The 12914-nt window shown below is 43.2% G+C and overlaps 1 protein-coding gene across 1 annotated transcript; it reads left to right on the top strand.

Annotated features, from left to right (window-relative positions):
• Positions 1 to 311: 311 nt before the first annotated feature.
• On the top strand, positions 312 to 12914 carry tnk1 (tyrosine kinase, non-receptor, 1). Its single transcript, XM_088015509.1, has 14 exons — positions 312 to 633; positions 3215 to 3395; positions 4604 to 4674; positions 4785 to 4952; positions 5166 to 5318; positions 5410 to 5687; positions 6592 to 6718; positions 6894 to 7040; positions 7150 to 7244; positions 8447 to 8659; positions 10097 to 10161; positions 10721 to 11178; positions 11273 to 11368; positions 12413 to 12914. Exons 2-14 carry the CDS (start codon positions 3233 to 3235, stop codon positions 12587 to 12589), a joined length of 2211 nt encoding a protein of 736 aa, XP_087871635.1. The 5' UTR covers positions 312 to 633; positions 3215 to 3232; the 3' UTR covers positions 12590 to 12914.

Genomic DNA, 12914 nt, shown 5'->3' with positions numbered 1-12914 from the left:
CAGATTTTTTTTTCTTTTTTCTAGTGGCCCTAATCCTCTGCCGTACATAGCAGCTAAGAACATTTAATAGTAAATAAATAAAAGTATTCAGCACAATACAAGTTGAAGTGGCTGCATTTATTAAAACAGTTTCGTTTAAAATCGTTTGTTTACATTTGGCGGTCCAGCTAACTCGGTGTTACGATGATTCAACCTGCGGTCAGTTTCTGGAGGTTTTCCTCCTGCAGCTCCGGCGAGAAAGCACCGGAAGGGGCGTGGCCAGGTGAGAGACCGAGGAGGGGCGGAGCAAATCCCTGAAAACACCCAGGTAGATTACAAGTACGTTCTGTGCCTCTTATAGTTCGGAAGAAGACCCATAAAACCCACGGACTGTATAGATATACTTATGTATAGCCTGTGCTGGAGATTTTCGCCTGGTGAAACGTTTTAAAGACATTCAGTGCTCGACCAGGATTTGGATTGGGATTTTTTTTTTTTTTTTTTTTTTACATTTTTTTCCAGAGTCTTCAGTGGAACTTGTTGGAGGTTTCGATTCCGACATGATTCACCTGTTTCTGTTCGTGTGTGGTTGAAGACAGAGCTGTCGACTGGAGGAGGCGGAACATTTTTCATTATCATTATTTATTTTCAACGGTAAGGAGACCTAATAATTTAACAATTCATACTTTAGCATGAACGATGGCGGTACAACTTTAAAAGAATAATTCGTGAAGTGCATTGGAGTAGCAGATTAGCTCTTCTCTATCGCTTTAAATTTTATCAAATGGCACGTCAGTGTTTGCTGTTTGAAACGTGTGCGTTCTTATATGTATTTATCCATCTTTATTTGTATTTTTCTCTTATTTACGTGTCTTATTTACTGTCTCAGGTTTGAGAATTAGATTGCTAGCTGTCTAATAATGGCCCAAATCATGGGATGAAATAATGCCATCCATGAGTCAAGCCTCTCTATATGGGTTAATCTTCACGTGAATGAGCGAAATAAACAAATGATTTAGTTGGATATACCTCACCTGATTGGTCGAGATCACATAGTAAGACCTGTGTCATTAACAGGTTCTTTAGGCAGATTTTCTTTTTAAGCCACATTTGAGTCATGAAGTAAATAACTAAGCTCATGGTCACACATACCATGAGGTAGTGAGGCTGTTCAGTAGTTGAACAGGTTAAACATTCAACCCTTTGTACACAAAAAGAGTGATGATCACAAACCTCTCAGTTCAGCAGGGTGCATCTTTTTTTCTTTTCTTTTTTTTAAAAGTTTTTAATATGAATTTAAACGCTGGAAATGATTTCCCTTCCTCAGTATTTGCAGGATGATTAAGTTTGGGAGTTGTCCCTGTAAAATTGAGCACAAGTCTCAGCTTGTGGGTTTCTGCACTTGAATTGTTCATTTTGAGCAGCCTTGACAGTCGGCCTGCCTGCTGCAGAGATTTTTTTATTTTATTTTTTCCAGTGAGGCTGACAGAGTTAAAACTGAAGCTCACTGACTGAAACCTGCAGATAAGAAGGCGGTATTCAGTAACTTCAAAACTGGGAGGCTTACACAACGTCACTTCGACTTCCTGCTTATCAATATTTACTGTAACAATGGCTAAGAAGAAACTGGAAATGAAGCATAAGGTTAATATCAAGTCACGCTGCCATCTCTGTGCCCTGTCGACACTCTGTGTTACATCAGAGTGTTAAATAGATGCAATCTATGCAGGATCCGGTCAAACTGGTGGCTCTGAGCCACAGACAGGCCGTCATTTCCACCTCCTAGCTTTCCACCAGGCTGCAGGAGCGTTGGTGACGCTCAGGTTCAAACGAAGAAAAGCCTCTGAACTTAAATGTTACAGAAAGGGAAGAAAATGTTTCCGTTTTCGGCATGAATTTCTTTAATTTATTTGGAAAAGGTAATTTACTTCTATCACCGAATTCAAAACGTGAAACTCATATAACTTAATTACACACATGCATACTTCAAGCCTGCATTAATGCTACCTATGACGAATAACCTACATTTTTGTTTCATCGTAAAAAAAATTCAGCTGTTACATAAGGCCAACAACTTATGATAATTATACAGGAATGTTACATGACAGCCTGCGCCGCGATGGAGGCGGCTGCTGGCCTCAGTGTTCTCCAGACAGGCAGTGACGCCCTACACAAAGAGCGCAAAACGCAGAAAATCGCTGCTAAAGAAACTGGCTGTCCACAGAGCGCTGTGTCAAAGCACGTAATATTGGCAGGGCGTGGGCCGTGGCTGGAGTCGGTGCTTTGAAAGACACCACAGACCGAAACATTCACAACATGGGCGACGTGGTTTTCTCTGCTCCCAAACCAGAGGAACCATCAGAAGCGACTTTGGCGAAGGGGGGAGAAAAGGTGGTTGGCTGTTACTGAGTGGCTTAAAATCATTGTTTCTGGATTAAAGTAAATAGTTGTGTGAGGGTCTTGGTGCAGTTTCCACAGTCAGTGGGGATTTGTGATGCTGTGTTGGCTATCAAGACCATCACTGCCAAAAACATCAACACCTGGTTTAATGACCATGGCGTATCTGGGACTGATGGCCCACAAAACTGACCTGATCCCCTCTCAGATATTGTCAAGAGGAAGATGAGAAACACCAGAACCAACCATGACAACCGCCTCCATTCTGCGCCACATTGATGCAGTAATTCATGCACAGGGGGCCTTTACCAAATACTGATTGCACACACACCGTACGGCACATGGACAGACTTTTAATTAAGCCAACATTTAGAAAAATTTGCTTTGATTGTTTTTATGTGATATTTAAACTTTACAAGTAATAGAATTTCACATTTTCTTTAGCTCTTGGGCAGAATAATCAGAATTAACAGGAAAAATAACATTGGAATTAATTCAATAAATTCACGTTTAATCAATGTTCTCATTTATTAGGGTGCACTGTTACACTCTTATGCTTCCAGACAAACTGTTTGGACTTTGTACTCAGACTGAAGCTGAAAATTACTCCCCCCACATCAAGAGCTTTTTGTTAGGTTTCCACGGCAACGTTACGAAGCGAGACCTCGGGGGAAGTTTAATCAAACCGGGTCGATTTTCGAGGAGAACCGCTGACACAAAACGCAGTTTCTAATCGGTTGCTTTTGGTCGTGATGCAGAAGATTCAGTGGAAGAAGCCGCATGACCAGAAGTGTGAATATTTGAGTGTTTTTACACGCCTCTGTCTTCCTGCCTGCAGGCTTGTGTGGGCCAGGACATGCTGATGGACCAGGACACTCAGTGGCTGCACCAGCTGCTGGCTGAAGTCCAGCTGGAGAAGTTCTACGTCCGCGTCCGAGACGGCCTCAACATTACCCGCGTGGAGCACTTCAACTATGTCAAGGAGTCCGACCTGGAGTACATCGGAATCAGCAAGCCAGGTGGGGCTTTCAGCTTTCACGCTGGGTGGAAACTCGTGGTCTTTAAGTATGACTAAAAATGTCTTCTTTTCCTCGAGAACCTGCAGAAACGAGAGTTTGAAATACTCATTGTACTAAAGTGCATTTTGAATTCCCTCCTATATGTTTGTCACATGGCAGTATTTATTTAATGGCTACTGTGGCATTTTGTATGGCAAACGATGTATTTTCAGATGTAGCTGAGTTTATATCGTCCATAAAACACTTTAAAACTTCAAAAAGTTGTACATTTATAGTTAATGCTGTAACATGCTGTTCCCTTGTTTAGTGCAAAGCATGTTGCACGAGAACTATGCATCATTTGCGATGTTAATCTTTGAAACCAGTCAGATTAGCAGTAGCCCAGGGCTAACACCTTCAGCAAACAAATATACAGATTTTTTTTTTTAACTCTGTATTGATGCCTAAAATAACATCAAAACCTCCCTGCTAATTATCATGTCCTTAAATTATTGTTGCAACAATGTTAACGATTGCTTCTCATGTTTTTGAAATAAATATACATGGATCATGCTATGTATCTTGTTTTAAATTTTAGTTTAGTTGTCATAAAATATGAATCTCACACTGGCATAAGCCTGTTATCAATGAAAAGTTATTCACCCACTTGTTTGTGTGTATATCAATATTTATGAGGGTTTTTTTCAATTGTATTATAAAGCCGTGAAACGTTACATATCCAGGGTTTCCCCCAGGAAACTTGCTAACCCTGGTGCTTGGGGCGCTCAGCAGTCATTCATCCAGTCACTCGCTGTGTTTGTGTGTTGAAAAATGTTTAAAGTTGACATTAAATTTGAAAATATCACTCGAGGGTTATACATTATTGGAAGACTAGAAGATCAGTGCCTGAACACAAGCTATAAGGTCTTAAAAAAAGGCAGTGTGGCTGTCCTGATGAAACCTCAGCACTACAAACACAGCTGAATGAAGCTGAAAGCTTACAGATAGCTCTTCTTTTATGGATAAAGCTGCTGACCTTTGCCCCTTTGCTGATCAGTAGGGGAGATGTGTCTTCATGTTGGTCTGCTCCCAGATGTACGGCGCCACTGTGATCCCCAGAACATGTTGCCCCTCTTTCCAAAAATACCGAGCTCAAGCTAAAAGAGTCAAAGATGAACTGCAACCACACACCTAGCAACACTGACAGCCTTATCTGTGTTGTTTTGCAGCACAAAGGCGATTATGGGAAGCCCTGAAACGCTACAAGACGGCTTCACGCTCACGGGGATGGATTCCCAGGGTCTGTTAGCAATCTTTGCAGAACTTTTGTTTTATTATTATTATTTCAAAGCGATGCTCACGTTCGAACTGTGGTGGAGAGTTTCTAAATGGCCGCGTTGATTCACACAGATGTTCAACAGTCGAGACGGAGGGGAACAGTCCGGCCCAGTTCAGCCGCAGGAGAGGACTGCGCCTCGTCTGATCCAGGACAGTGAGCTGGTTCTGGGGGAGAAGTTGGGCTCAGGGTCCTTTGGGGTGGTGAAGAGGGGAGAGTGGCACACACCGGCAGGCAGAGTGGTAAGAGACCACGCAGGAGATCTGATCGTGTGAACGTTAGTGGGTGTTCTGTTCTGTCTTTTCTGATCGTGTGAACGTTAGTGGGTGTTCTGTTCTGTCTTTTCTGATCGTGTGAACGTTAGTGGGTGTTCTGTTCTGTCTTTTCTGATCGTGTGAACGTTAGTGGGTAGCGTGATGTTGCGTGTGACCTGTGTGTATTTCATGAATCCTCAGCTCCCTGTGGCTGTCAAATCGCTGAGGAGCAGCAGGTCCACGCAGGCCGACACACTCACAGACTTCCTGCAGGAAGTCACCACCATGCAGTCCCTGGACCACCCCAACATCATCCGGCTCTACGGCGTGGTCCTCACGCAGCCCCTCAAGATGGTGAGCTGACAGTTCAGATTTCGGAAAATTCCCACCTGTTTTCCAGAGCCGCGATTCACACTGTCCTGTTTTTTTGTTTTCCCATGCTTAGGTAACAGAGCTGGCCTTTATGGGCTCATTATACGACACCCTGCGGGCGCGGCAGTTTGAGTACCCGCTGCTGCGCCTCTGGCTCTTTGCCACCCAGATTGCGGCAGGTATGGACTACCTGGAGACCCGGAGATTCATCCACAGGGACTTGGCTGCCAGAAACGTGCTGCTGTCCTCCAAGGAGGCGGTGAAGATCGGAGATTTCGGTCTGATGCGAGGCCTGAGTCAGGAGACGGACCATTACATCATGGGAGCACACAGGAGGATCCCGTTTGCATGGTTAGTCGACCGGACGCTTTGACTTTTGACGTCCAGACTGCCGAAATCAAGCTTATGAAAGCAAAGGAAAGTTGAGTGGAAGAAAAATCAGCTGTTTATAAAGTATATAAGCAACCTGCACAATTGCAGATGATTACAAGCAGTCAATATTGATAATTATTCATTAGTTGTTTTTTTTTTGTTTTAAACATCTGAGATACAGCCAAACGAGTGACATGACATTTCCTGTTTTATTCACATTTTCCTCTCGAGCCGCTCCACTCATTTTTTATTTTTTATTAAGAAGTTATGAGGCGCAATGGTGAAACCTTAAACTTCTGCCGTGCAAGTTACGCAACAGGTTGTTGCTAAGTAACCAAAGAGTGAGCGAGTTGTTGCCAGGTAACCAAACGGTGAGTGAGTTCGTCGATGCTGCCAACCTTGCTTGGGCCCCTAACAAACTCCAAGCTACTTTAGCGTGACGCTCTCACAGTCACTGACGTATTGGCTGACTTTGTAGATGCTGATTTCGTTTTCCAGCAGGGCTGGGTGTCTGCTCACACTGGTAGAGGCACCAACATGTCTCTATTAGAAAGATAAAAAAAATCAGCAAACTGACCTGGAGAACACAGAGAATCTGTGTTATCAACAAGGCCAGCAACCTAGAGAGCCACTGAGTGCCTGTCCTGTACAGGAAGCGTAGCCATGGTTACGGCAAGGGCTGATGGGAGTCCAAATGAACCAGCGAACAAACAGTACATGTACATACAGTTTTCAATGTGCTGACTTTGGACGTAAATTGCTGTAAGGCAGTCCATTAGGACGTTGTTTAGCTGTAAGCCACAGCCTGCTAAAACAACAGAAACGGACGTTTAAAATCAGTCACTGTGCGTGTAATGACAACAGCAACAACCCTTTTCTCTAGGTGTGCCCCCGAAAGTCTCCGAATCGGCTCCTTTTCCCATGCCTCTGACGTCTGGATGTTTGGTGTCACCATGTGGGAAATGTTCACCTACTGCGACGAGCCTTGGTTTGGTCTCTCAGGCAGACAGGTACGGGCTTGCAGCACCATCCAAGGTGTTGTTTTGTTGTTTTCGTAGAGCCGGCCAACGTGTTCGCTGGCTGACACGTTTGGAATGCGCCTCCACCCTTTCGCGTGCCGTTTTGTCGCCTCTCTGACTCAGGGCCGTGGTATCACAGCATACTAACTCCTCTCTTTTGGTCCAGATATTGTTGCGAGTGGAGCAGGAAGGTGAGCGACTGGAGAAGCCGCCAGACTGTCCTCAGGAGCTGTACGTCGTCATGAGGAAGTGTTGGGCCGTCAACCCCGCCGACAGGCCCAGCTTTGCCGATCTCATTAAAATGCTGGCAGAGGTCGGTCCTCAGCGACGAACTCGCGTCTCTTTTCACCAGATAACCCAGTCAGCATCTTGAAATGCTGCTTTGGTCACACTCGAACGTCACGTGTAATGTTTTTTTCCAGGTTAAGCCGGCACAGTTCCAAGCAACGAGAGAATTTTCAGAGCCCAGAAAACTTTCTCTCGCTCCGAACGACACTGTGACGGTCATAGACCACGGGTGAGTGAGAACGGGAGGAAGAGCGGGATTAGAGAAAAAGAAAAAGCCTTGGCACAGTCAGTCTTTGTTGTTTAAAACGGGGGATTTGATTCCGCTTTCTCTCTGAAGTGCATTCCAGCGGTAATCTCAGACTCCTCGAATGCATTCAGCTTTGTTTGTTGAACGGGTCGAGCAGCTTCCCTGCGGCGGAGCTTTTATATGCCGTGGTGAATCTGTAGTATGGCGCTTTATTTGTTTTTATTGGTCTTTTGTTTGCCGTCATCTTTCTTTTCTTCTTCTTTTGCGATGTTTAATACTAATTTAATTAAGACTAATTTAGCCACGGCATTCATGTTTTCAATTAAGCTTAACCAGTGCAAGTTACTGTAAAACCTGCAATTTAGTTTTTTCTCTGCTTATTTGTAGAAGGATAGAAAAGAAACTGGATAGTTATTGTTTTGCAGAGGGGCAAATTAAGGTGCAACAGCATCATCGGGTGCAGGCTCGCACAAAAAACTTCTTAAAAAAACTATATATACAAACATCACATAGATCAAAAAAAAGAAACTGTTGGAAAAACAGGAGAGACTCCAGTGGACTTATGAATCATTGGATGCTGTCGAATTAAGATAACTGTGAAAACAATAAGGAGGGATCTAAGTTAGCTTGATTCTCTCTGGAAACCTCTAAAACTAAACCCGGTTAAAGCATCAGAGCTCCAGTTTGATGCACAAACATCAATGAAGGTCAATGTCTGAGTGGAAACCCGTATAAAAGCCTCTCATTTTCCATAAATTTTGATTTTTAGACAACGGTATATTAAAGCCCGCATTCCTTTTTACTGTTCTTATCCAGACCTACTCAACAATTTTGAGTTTTGCTAGTTTTTTTTTTTTTTAAAGGTCTAAATTGGCTTTTTCATGAATTTAAGACTTTCTACTTGCTGAATTACATTAAATCAGTTGCAATAAAGATACTTATATATATTTTTAAAGTATTTATAGAAAGTTTGTAAGTAGGCACACAGTTTGAATTACACTCCTGCCTGATTGAGACATTTAAGATGAAGATACATTCTGTCACTTTTAATGAAAGAATTAAAACCTAAAAATATGAAACAGACACAGCAAGTTCCCTCACATTATTTTCCTCTGCTGATCACTGAGGTTCACTTTTTTTTTATCCTTTTAAGCAAGATTTCCTTCTCGTCTCTGTGTTTGCAGGCTGGAAATGAGCGAATGGCGTGGCCAGAATCAGAGGACGCTCGCCACCGGGCTGTTTCCCGCCAGCCTGATGATGCCCACCATCACTATGGGGCCCAGTCCGCCTTCTGGCGGCTCCATCATCTCCAACCCGGTGAAGGGCAGCCTGCAGCACATGGGGCACGGAGACGTCCACCCTGACCGCAGCTGGGGCTTACCTGAGGGGCCGGAAGAGTCAGTACTTCACTCACTTTTCCATCTCGCTCTGGATATGTTTAGTTCAGTTGTTGTTGTTTCTGTGAAGTCCTTCCTCATTGTCGCTAGTTAGAGAGAAATTCATCAGTTTGTTTCCTCGTAGCCGCCCTCATATCCCAGCACAGCTGAGCTGACAGTATCTAGAGCCATGCTGCATGTCGAGCCAATCGTCGACTGCGATCAGCATGGCTGACAGGCAAAGGGAAACTTCCCCGGATGTAAAGTGACTCAGTAGTTGCCCGGCTGGACCAAGTTGTATCTAAAACGTCAAGAAGACTTCAGTCACATGCATACTGCAGCTGTTTCCTTGCACTAAAGGAAATGGATCAGCTGGTGCCAAAGTTTATTACAGTGTTCTCTCTCTCTTTTTTTTTTTTTGCAGCTTCTTAATTTCTCAACCAAAACCAGCAAAAATGCTGAGAAATTGTTGATTTTGAAGCACGTCTCAATGGTTTTATGTCCTCGTGTCATCAGACGGGGAGTTTATTGTCTTTTATTGAGTTCAGCTATGCACTGATCTTTGACCTGTTGTCAGTCAACATGCAGCACACGTCTTGGGAATTGGCACCCTGGGTAGATATGTTTAAAAGGTCTTGAAGTCAGTTCTACTTTTACTTGTGTGGCTTACATTCGTGAAAAAGGTACATTTGAAACGACAGTGAAACCATATGAAAGCGTTTTCTAATTTAAATTTTACTTTTTAAGTTTATCATTGAAATTTTGACTGGTACTGCATTAAAAAAAAAGCAAGAAAAAAAAGTAAATATTGTGGGGGGGGGGGAATCTGCATTTTTTTGGGGGGGAATCATTTCAAAAAGTGAAACCTGTACTTTTCTTTACAGAGACTGAAATATTTCAATACTTTATTTGTTGTGTTTGTGAAGTTAATTGCTTGTGGTACTGAATTGAAAAGTTTGTTCCTCAGAAAAGGTTTCATCCGTCTCTGTATGTTTTTATGAATTTCTTATATGTTTTTTAAAATACCCAAATATTCACATCATTTTTTTTGTCTGTCTGATTACATAATTTTAGGACTTCAGATATAATTAGCGGCCAGTTAGCTAACACTTGGCTGACCTTTTGGCCAAATTAAATATTTTTGGATGACTACTTTTTACTTTTACTTATGTAAAAATTTGCTGAAGATGTCTGAGTCTGGGAACAGTGCTGCCATGAAAAGTATCATGAACTCTTTGAAATTCCTGTAGATATTTTTAATAGAAATCTGGCTGCTTCATACTATTTATTTACCCTCACTGGTTGGATTTTCTATATTTTCCTCTGTGAGTCTATGAAAATTCAGGCAAATATGAGTTTATTTTGAGGCTTTTTACACTTCTCTATCAGGAGGGTTAATAAAAACGGAGGAGGCTGTCGACTATCAGTTTAATGTGTTTATTGTTCTCATGCCTGCAGCAAACGCAGCTGGAGGATGGGATCATCCATGGATCGGGAGGCAACCAACCTGCAGAAAATGGCAGGTAAGAGCTACAAATAAACCGAGCTGGGAATCGCTGCTGCTTTAGAGAGAAATAGAAATTTTTTTTAGATCTTGAAAGTGTGGTTTACTGAAAACTGTTCCACCAAATAGGAAAAAGTAGAAAATAAAATATCCCTAAACCTTACATTTATTCATTTTTTTTTAAAGAGTGGTTTATTTAAAACATGATGTTTTTGGTAAAAAACTTTTTAATGTTAAAACTCTTATATTTTCCACATCTGCTGGCTTTAAAGGGAACAATCTACTTGAACAGTATTCATCAAGCCACTCTGCCCCCTGTTGGTTTAATTCAGTAACTTCTTTTTTTTTTGCTGTTCTTTATGCTAGAAATTCTCACAAGTTATTTTTCTGCGATACCAGCTGAGCTACATTTTTATTTAAAATGTAAATGTGAGCCCAGTGGAAAGTGCTGCACGACTTTTCAAATTCAGACTATTTACCATATTTAATGCGTCTTCTGTGAAAAATCTGCCATTCTTTACTTACGTTAACTATCTAGCTAAAATCTGTCTGTTAAATATTCATGTCTGCACTCTCAGGTATGTCTCAGAGCCTGGAGTCGGTCCTAAGTGGCCGTCGCCCCAAGCCTCAGCTCTCAGGGCCTTTCAGAGTGGATCAACAGGGCCGACTCATGGCCCCCGCCATGGTTGCCCAGAGCATGATGGTGCAGAAGGATCCGCGGCGCTTGAGTGAGGCCAACCTCCCTGCGCCTCCTCGGCCACCGCCGCCCAACCTGGCGCGCTTGAACCCGAGGAACCAGAGGAAACCCCCGGCTCAGGCGCCGGCGCCCTCACCCTGGCCTTCACAAATGATCCTGTCCCCGCCGCCGCAGCAGACACAACCCTCGGCTCAATTCCCTCCTCAGCAGGGCAACCTGGTTAAAATGTCCCAGATGGCGCGTTCAACGCCGCAGCTGGATGACGACCAAAAGGAGAGATCGAGGGACCGAGAGAAATCGTCTTATACGCAAAACACAAAGGAGAGTCTGGTCGCACAGGTAGCAGAGAACTTTCTGATTGTTTTTTTTGTTGTTATTTTTGTGAGTTAGACCTCAGTGCTTGTATGTTAAAGCTGTTTGCGGCTCTGCCCAGGTGATGGAGGCGGTGCACGGCGTGACCACTGAAGAGGTGCAAAGTGCGCTTCAGTGCAACGACTGGAATCCAATCCGGGCTGAGCAGCAACTCAAGGTGGGACGAGAAACTGACAAAGAGTGCAGTCGAGTACAAATATGCTGGCAAACGTGTACAACAGGCCTTAACATAAAACAAACACTGTTTCTGTACATTATTATCAGCCTAATCGCAAACTAAAAAAAAATGTGTAAAATTCCAGCCTTTAATTTGAGTAAGGTTTGTCAGGGGGAAATAAATCCCGTGTTGAGAGGTTTTCTAGCAGAGGCCACCAGATTTTTCATATATATTATTATTATTAAAAAAACATCCTGGTATTTAAAAGTTTATTATGCCTTTTATTTTAACGAGGTTGGCCTTCGATGCGACTGCATCACAGCTCCTCCAGCAGAAATAAGAGTGGGCATGTTGTTGTTTGTGCCGATTCCAGTTAAAAGAACCATTAGCATTTAGCATCACATTTCTGTTTGTTAAGCTAGTTACTCCCAAACAACCAGTTGACATGTATATTATGGCCTCTTGGTAGGAGTTAGATACGTTTTCAAACTGAACTTTGGACGGTTTACAGCACCATCCTTTACATTTCTACTGTGAACCAGCGCTCCTTTTACCTGAGTGCATTTTTTAGCAGCTCTACCCACCTTTGTTTAATGTCTATATATTTGTCTGCCTCGTCAACGTGCATTGTGACGGGATAAACGTCACAATGCACGTCTTTTACGTCTGAGTTTTAGTCGTTTTAAACTGTATTCACTGCTTTGTCTCGATGTGGGAAAGCTCAGGTGTGTAGACATTTTCTCGTAGCCGTTTCTGGTTCATGAAAATCAGCAAACCTGACTTGAACGGCGTGTTCTCGTCTTTCTCACTTTGAAGAAATGGACCTCTGTGTCGCATTGCATTTATAAACCAAAATTGCTTTTGTTCAGAATATAAAAGAGTGAAACCATGCTTAGGGAGCAAAAGACGCCCTAATGCCCTTCTAATGCCGCCCTGGGCAACTGTCAAAATGGCCCACTGAATGCTAATGCAGACGCTCAAGAACCCCACTCGTGAAATGAAACCGTGAAACTGAACGTTTAAGTTTTGTTTCTGTCTCCTCAGGTCGAGCAGCTCTACTCGCTCAGCCTCTGCTCCGCAGAAAACTGTGTGAAGATCCTGACCAAACACCAGTGGAACCTGGAGCTCGCCAGCAGGTACCTTCTGCGGGTGACCCGGGAGGACAGGCTCGGCACCGGAGAGAGGGACCGGCCTCAGGTTAGCGCAGAGAGACGGGTCTGAAGAGATTCGCAGATGTCCGACTGGCCGGAGCCGGACTTCGTCAGCAACGCCAGGCTTCAAGGAGACCCCACTGCGGCACCAGGCGCTGCCAGAACCAGCTGCTTTACGACGGGAGCAGGACTCAGCCCATCAAAGCAGAAACATGAAGGTTTTCAAACAGGATTTACTAGAGACTAAAAGCCTCCAACTACTGTTTTTCTTTTTCTACTTTTTTTGTTCTCATTGTGCCATTATTTAGCACATTTGCTTTTTTATGTGGATGAATTTATGTGTGAATGTAATGTTAGTCATGCTTTTGTTGAATAAATATGTAGATAAAAATGAA

The sequence above is a fragment of the Poecilia mexicana genome, unplaced genomic scaffold (genome assembly GCF_051168715.1).
Source record: "Poecilia mexicana isolate PSO_F unplaced genomic scaffold, ASM5116871v1 scaffold_18, whole genome shotgun sequence".
Classification (NCBI taxonomy): domain Eukaryota; kingdom Metazoa; phylum Chordata; class Actinopteri; order Cyprinodontiformes; family Poeciliidae; genus Poecilia; species Poecilia mexicana.
The sequence above is the reverse complement of the archived record's forward strand: the minus strand, read 5'-3'. Positions and strand labels throughout refer to the sequence as shown.

Bases quoted from the DNA above. Each gene is read 5' to 3' on its own strand.
- tnk1 (XM_088015509.1), top strand. From the start codon at position 3,233: ATGCTGATGGACCAGGACACTCAGTGGCTGCACCAGCTGCTGGCTGAA. The intron at 7,041-7,149 runs GTCGGTCCTCAG...GTTTTTTTCCAG, and splicing joins TCATTAAAATGCTGGCAGAG to GTTAAGCCGGCACAGTTCCA. The intron at 10,162-10,720 runs GTAAGAGCTACA...CTGCACTCTCAG, and splicing joins CAACCTGCAGAAAATGGCAG to GTATGTCTCAGAGCCTGGAG.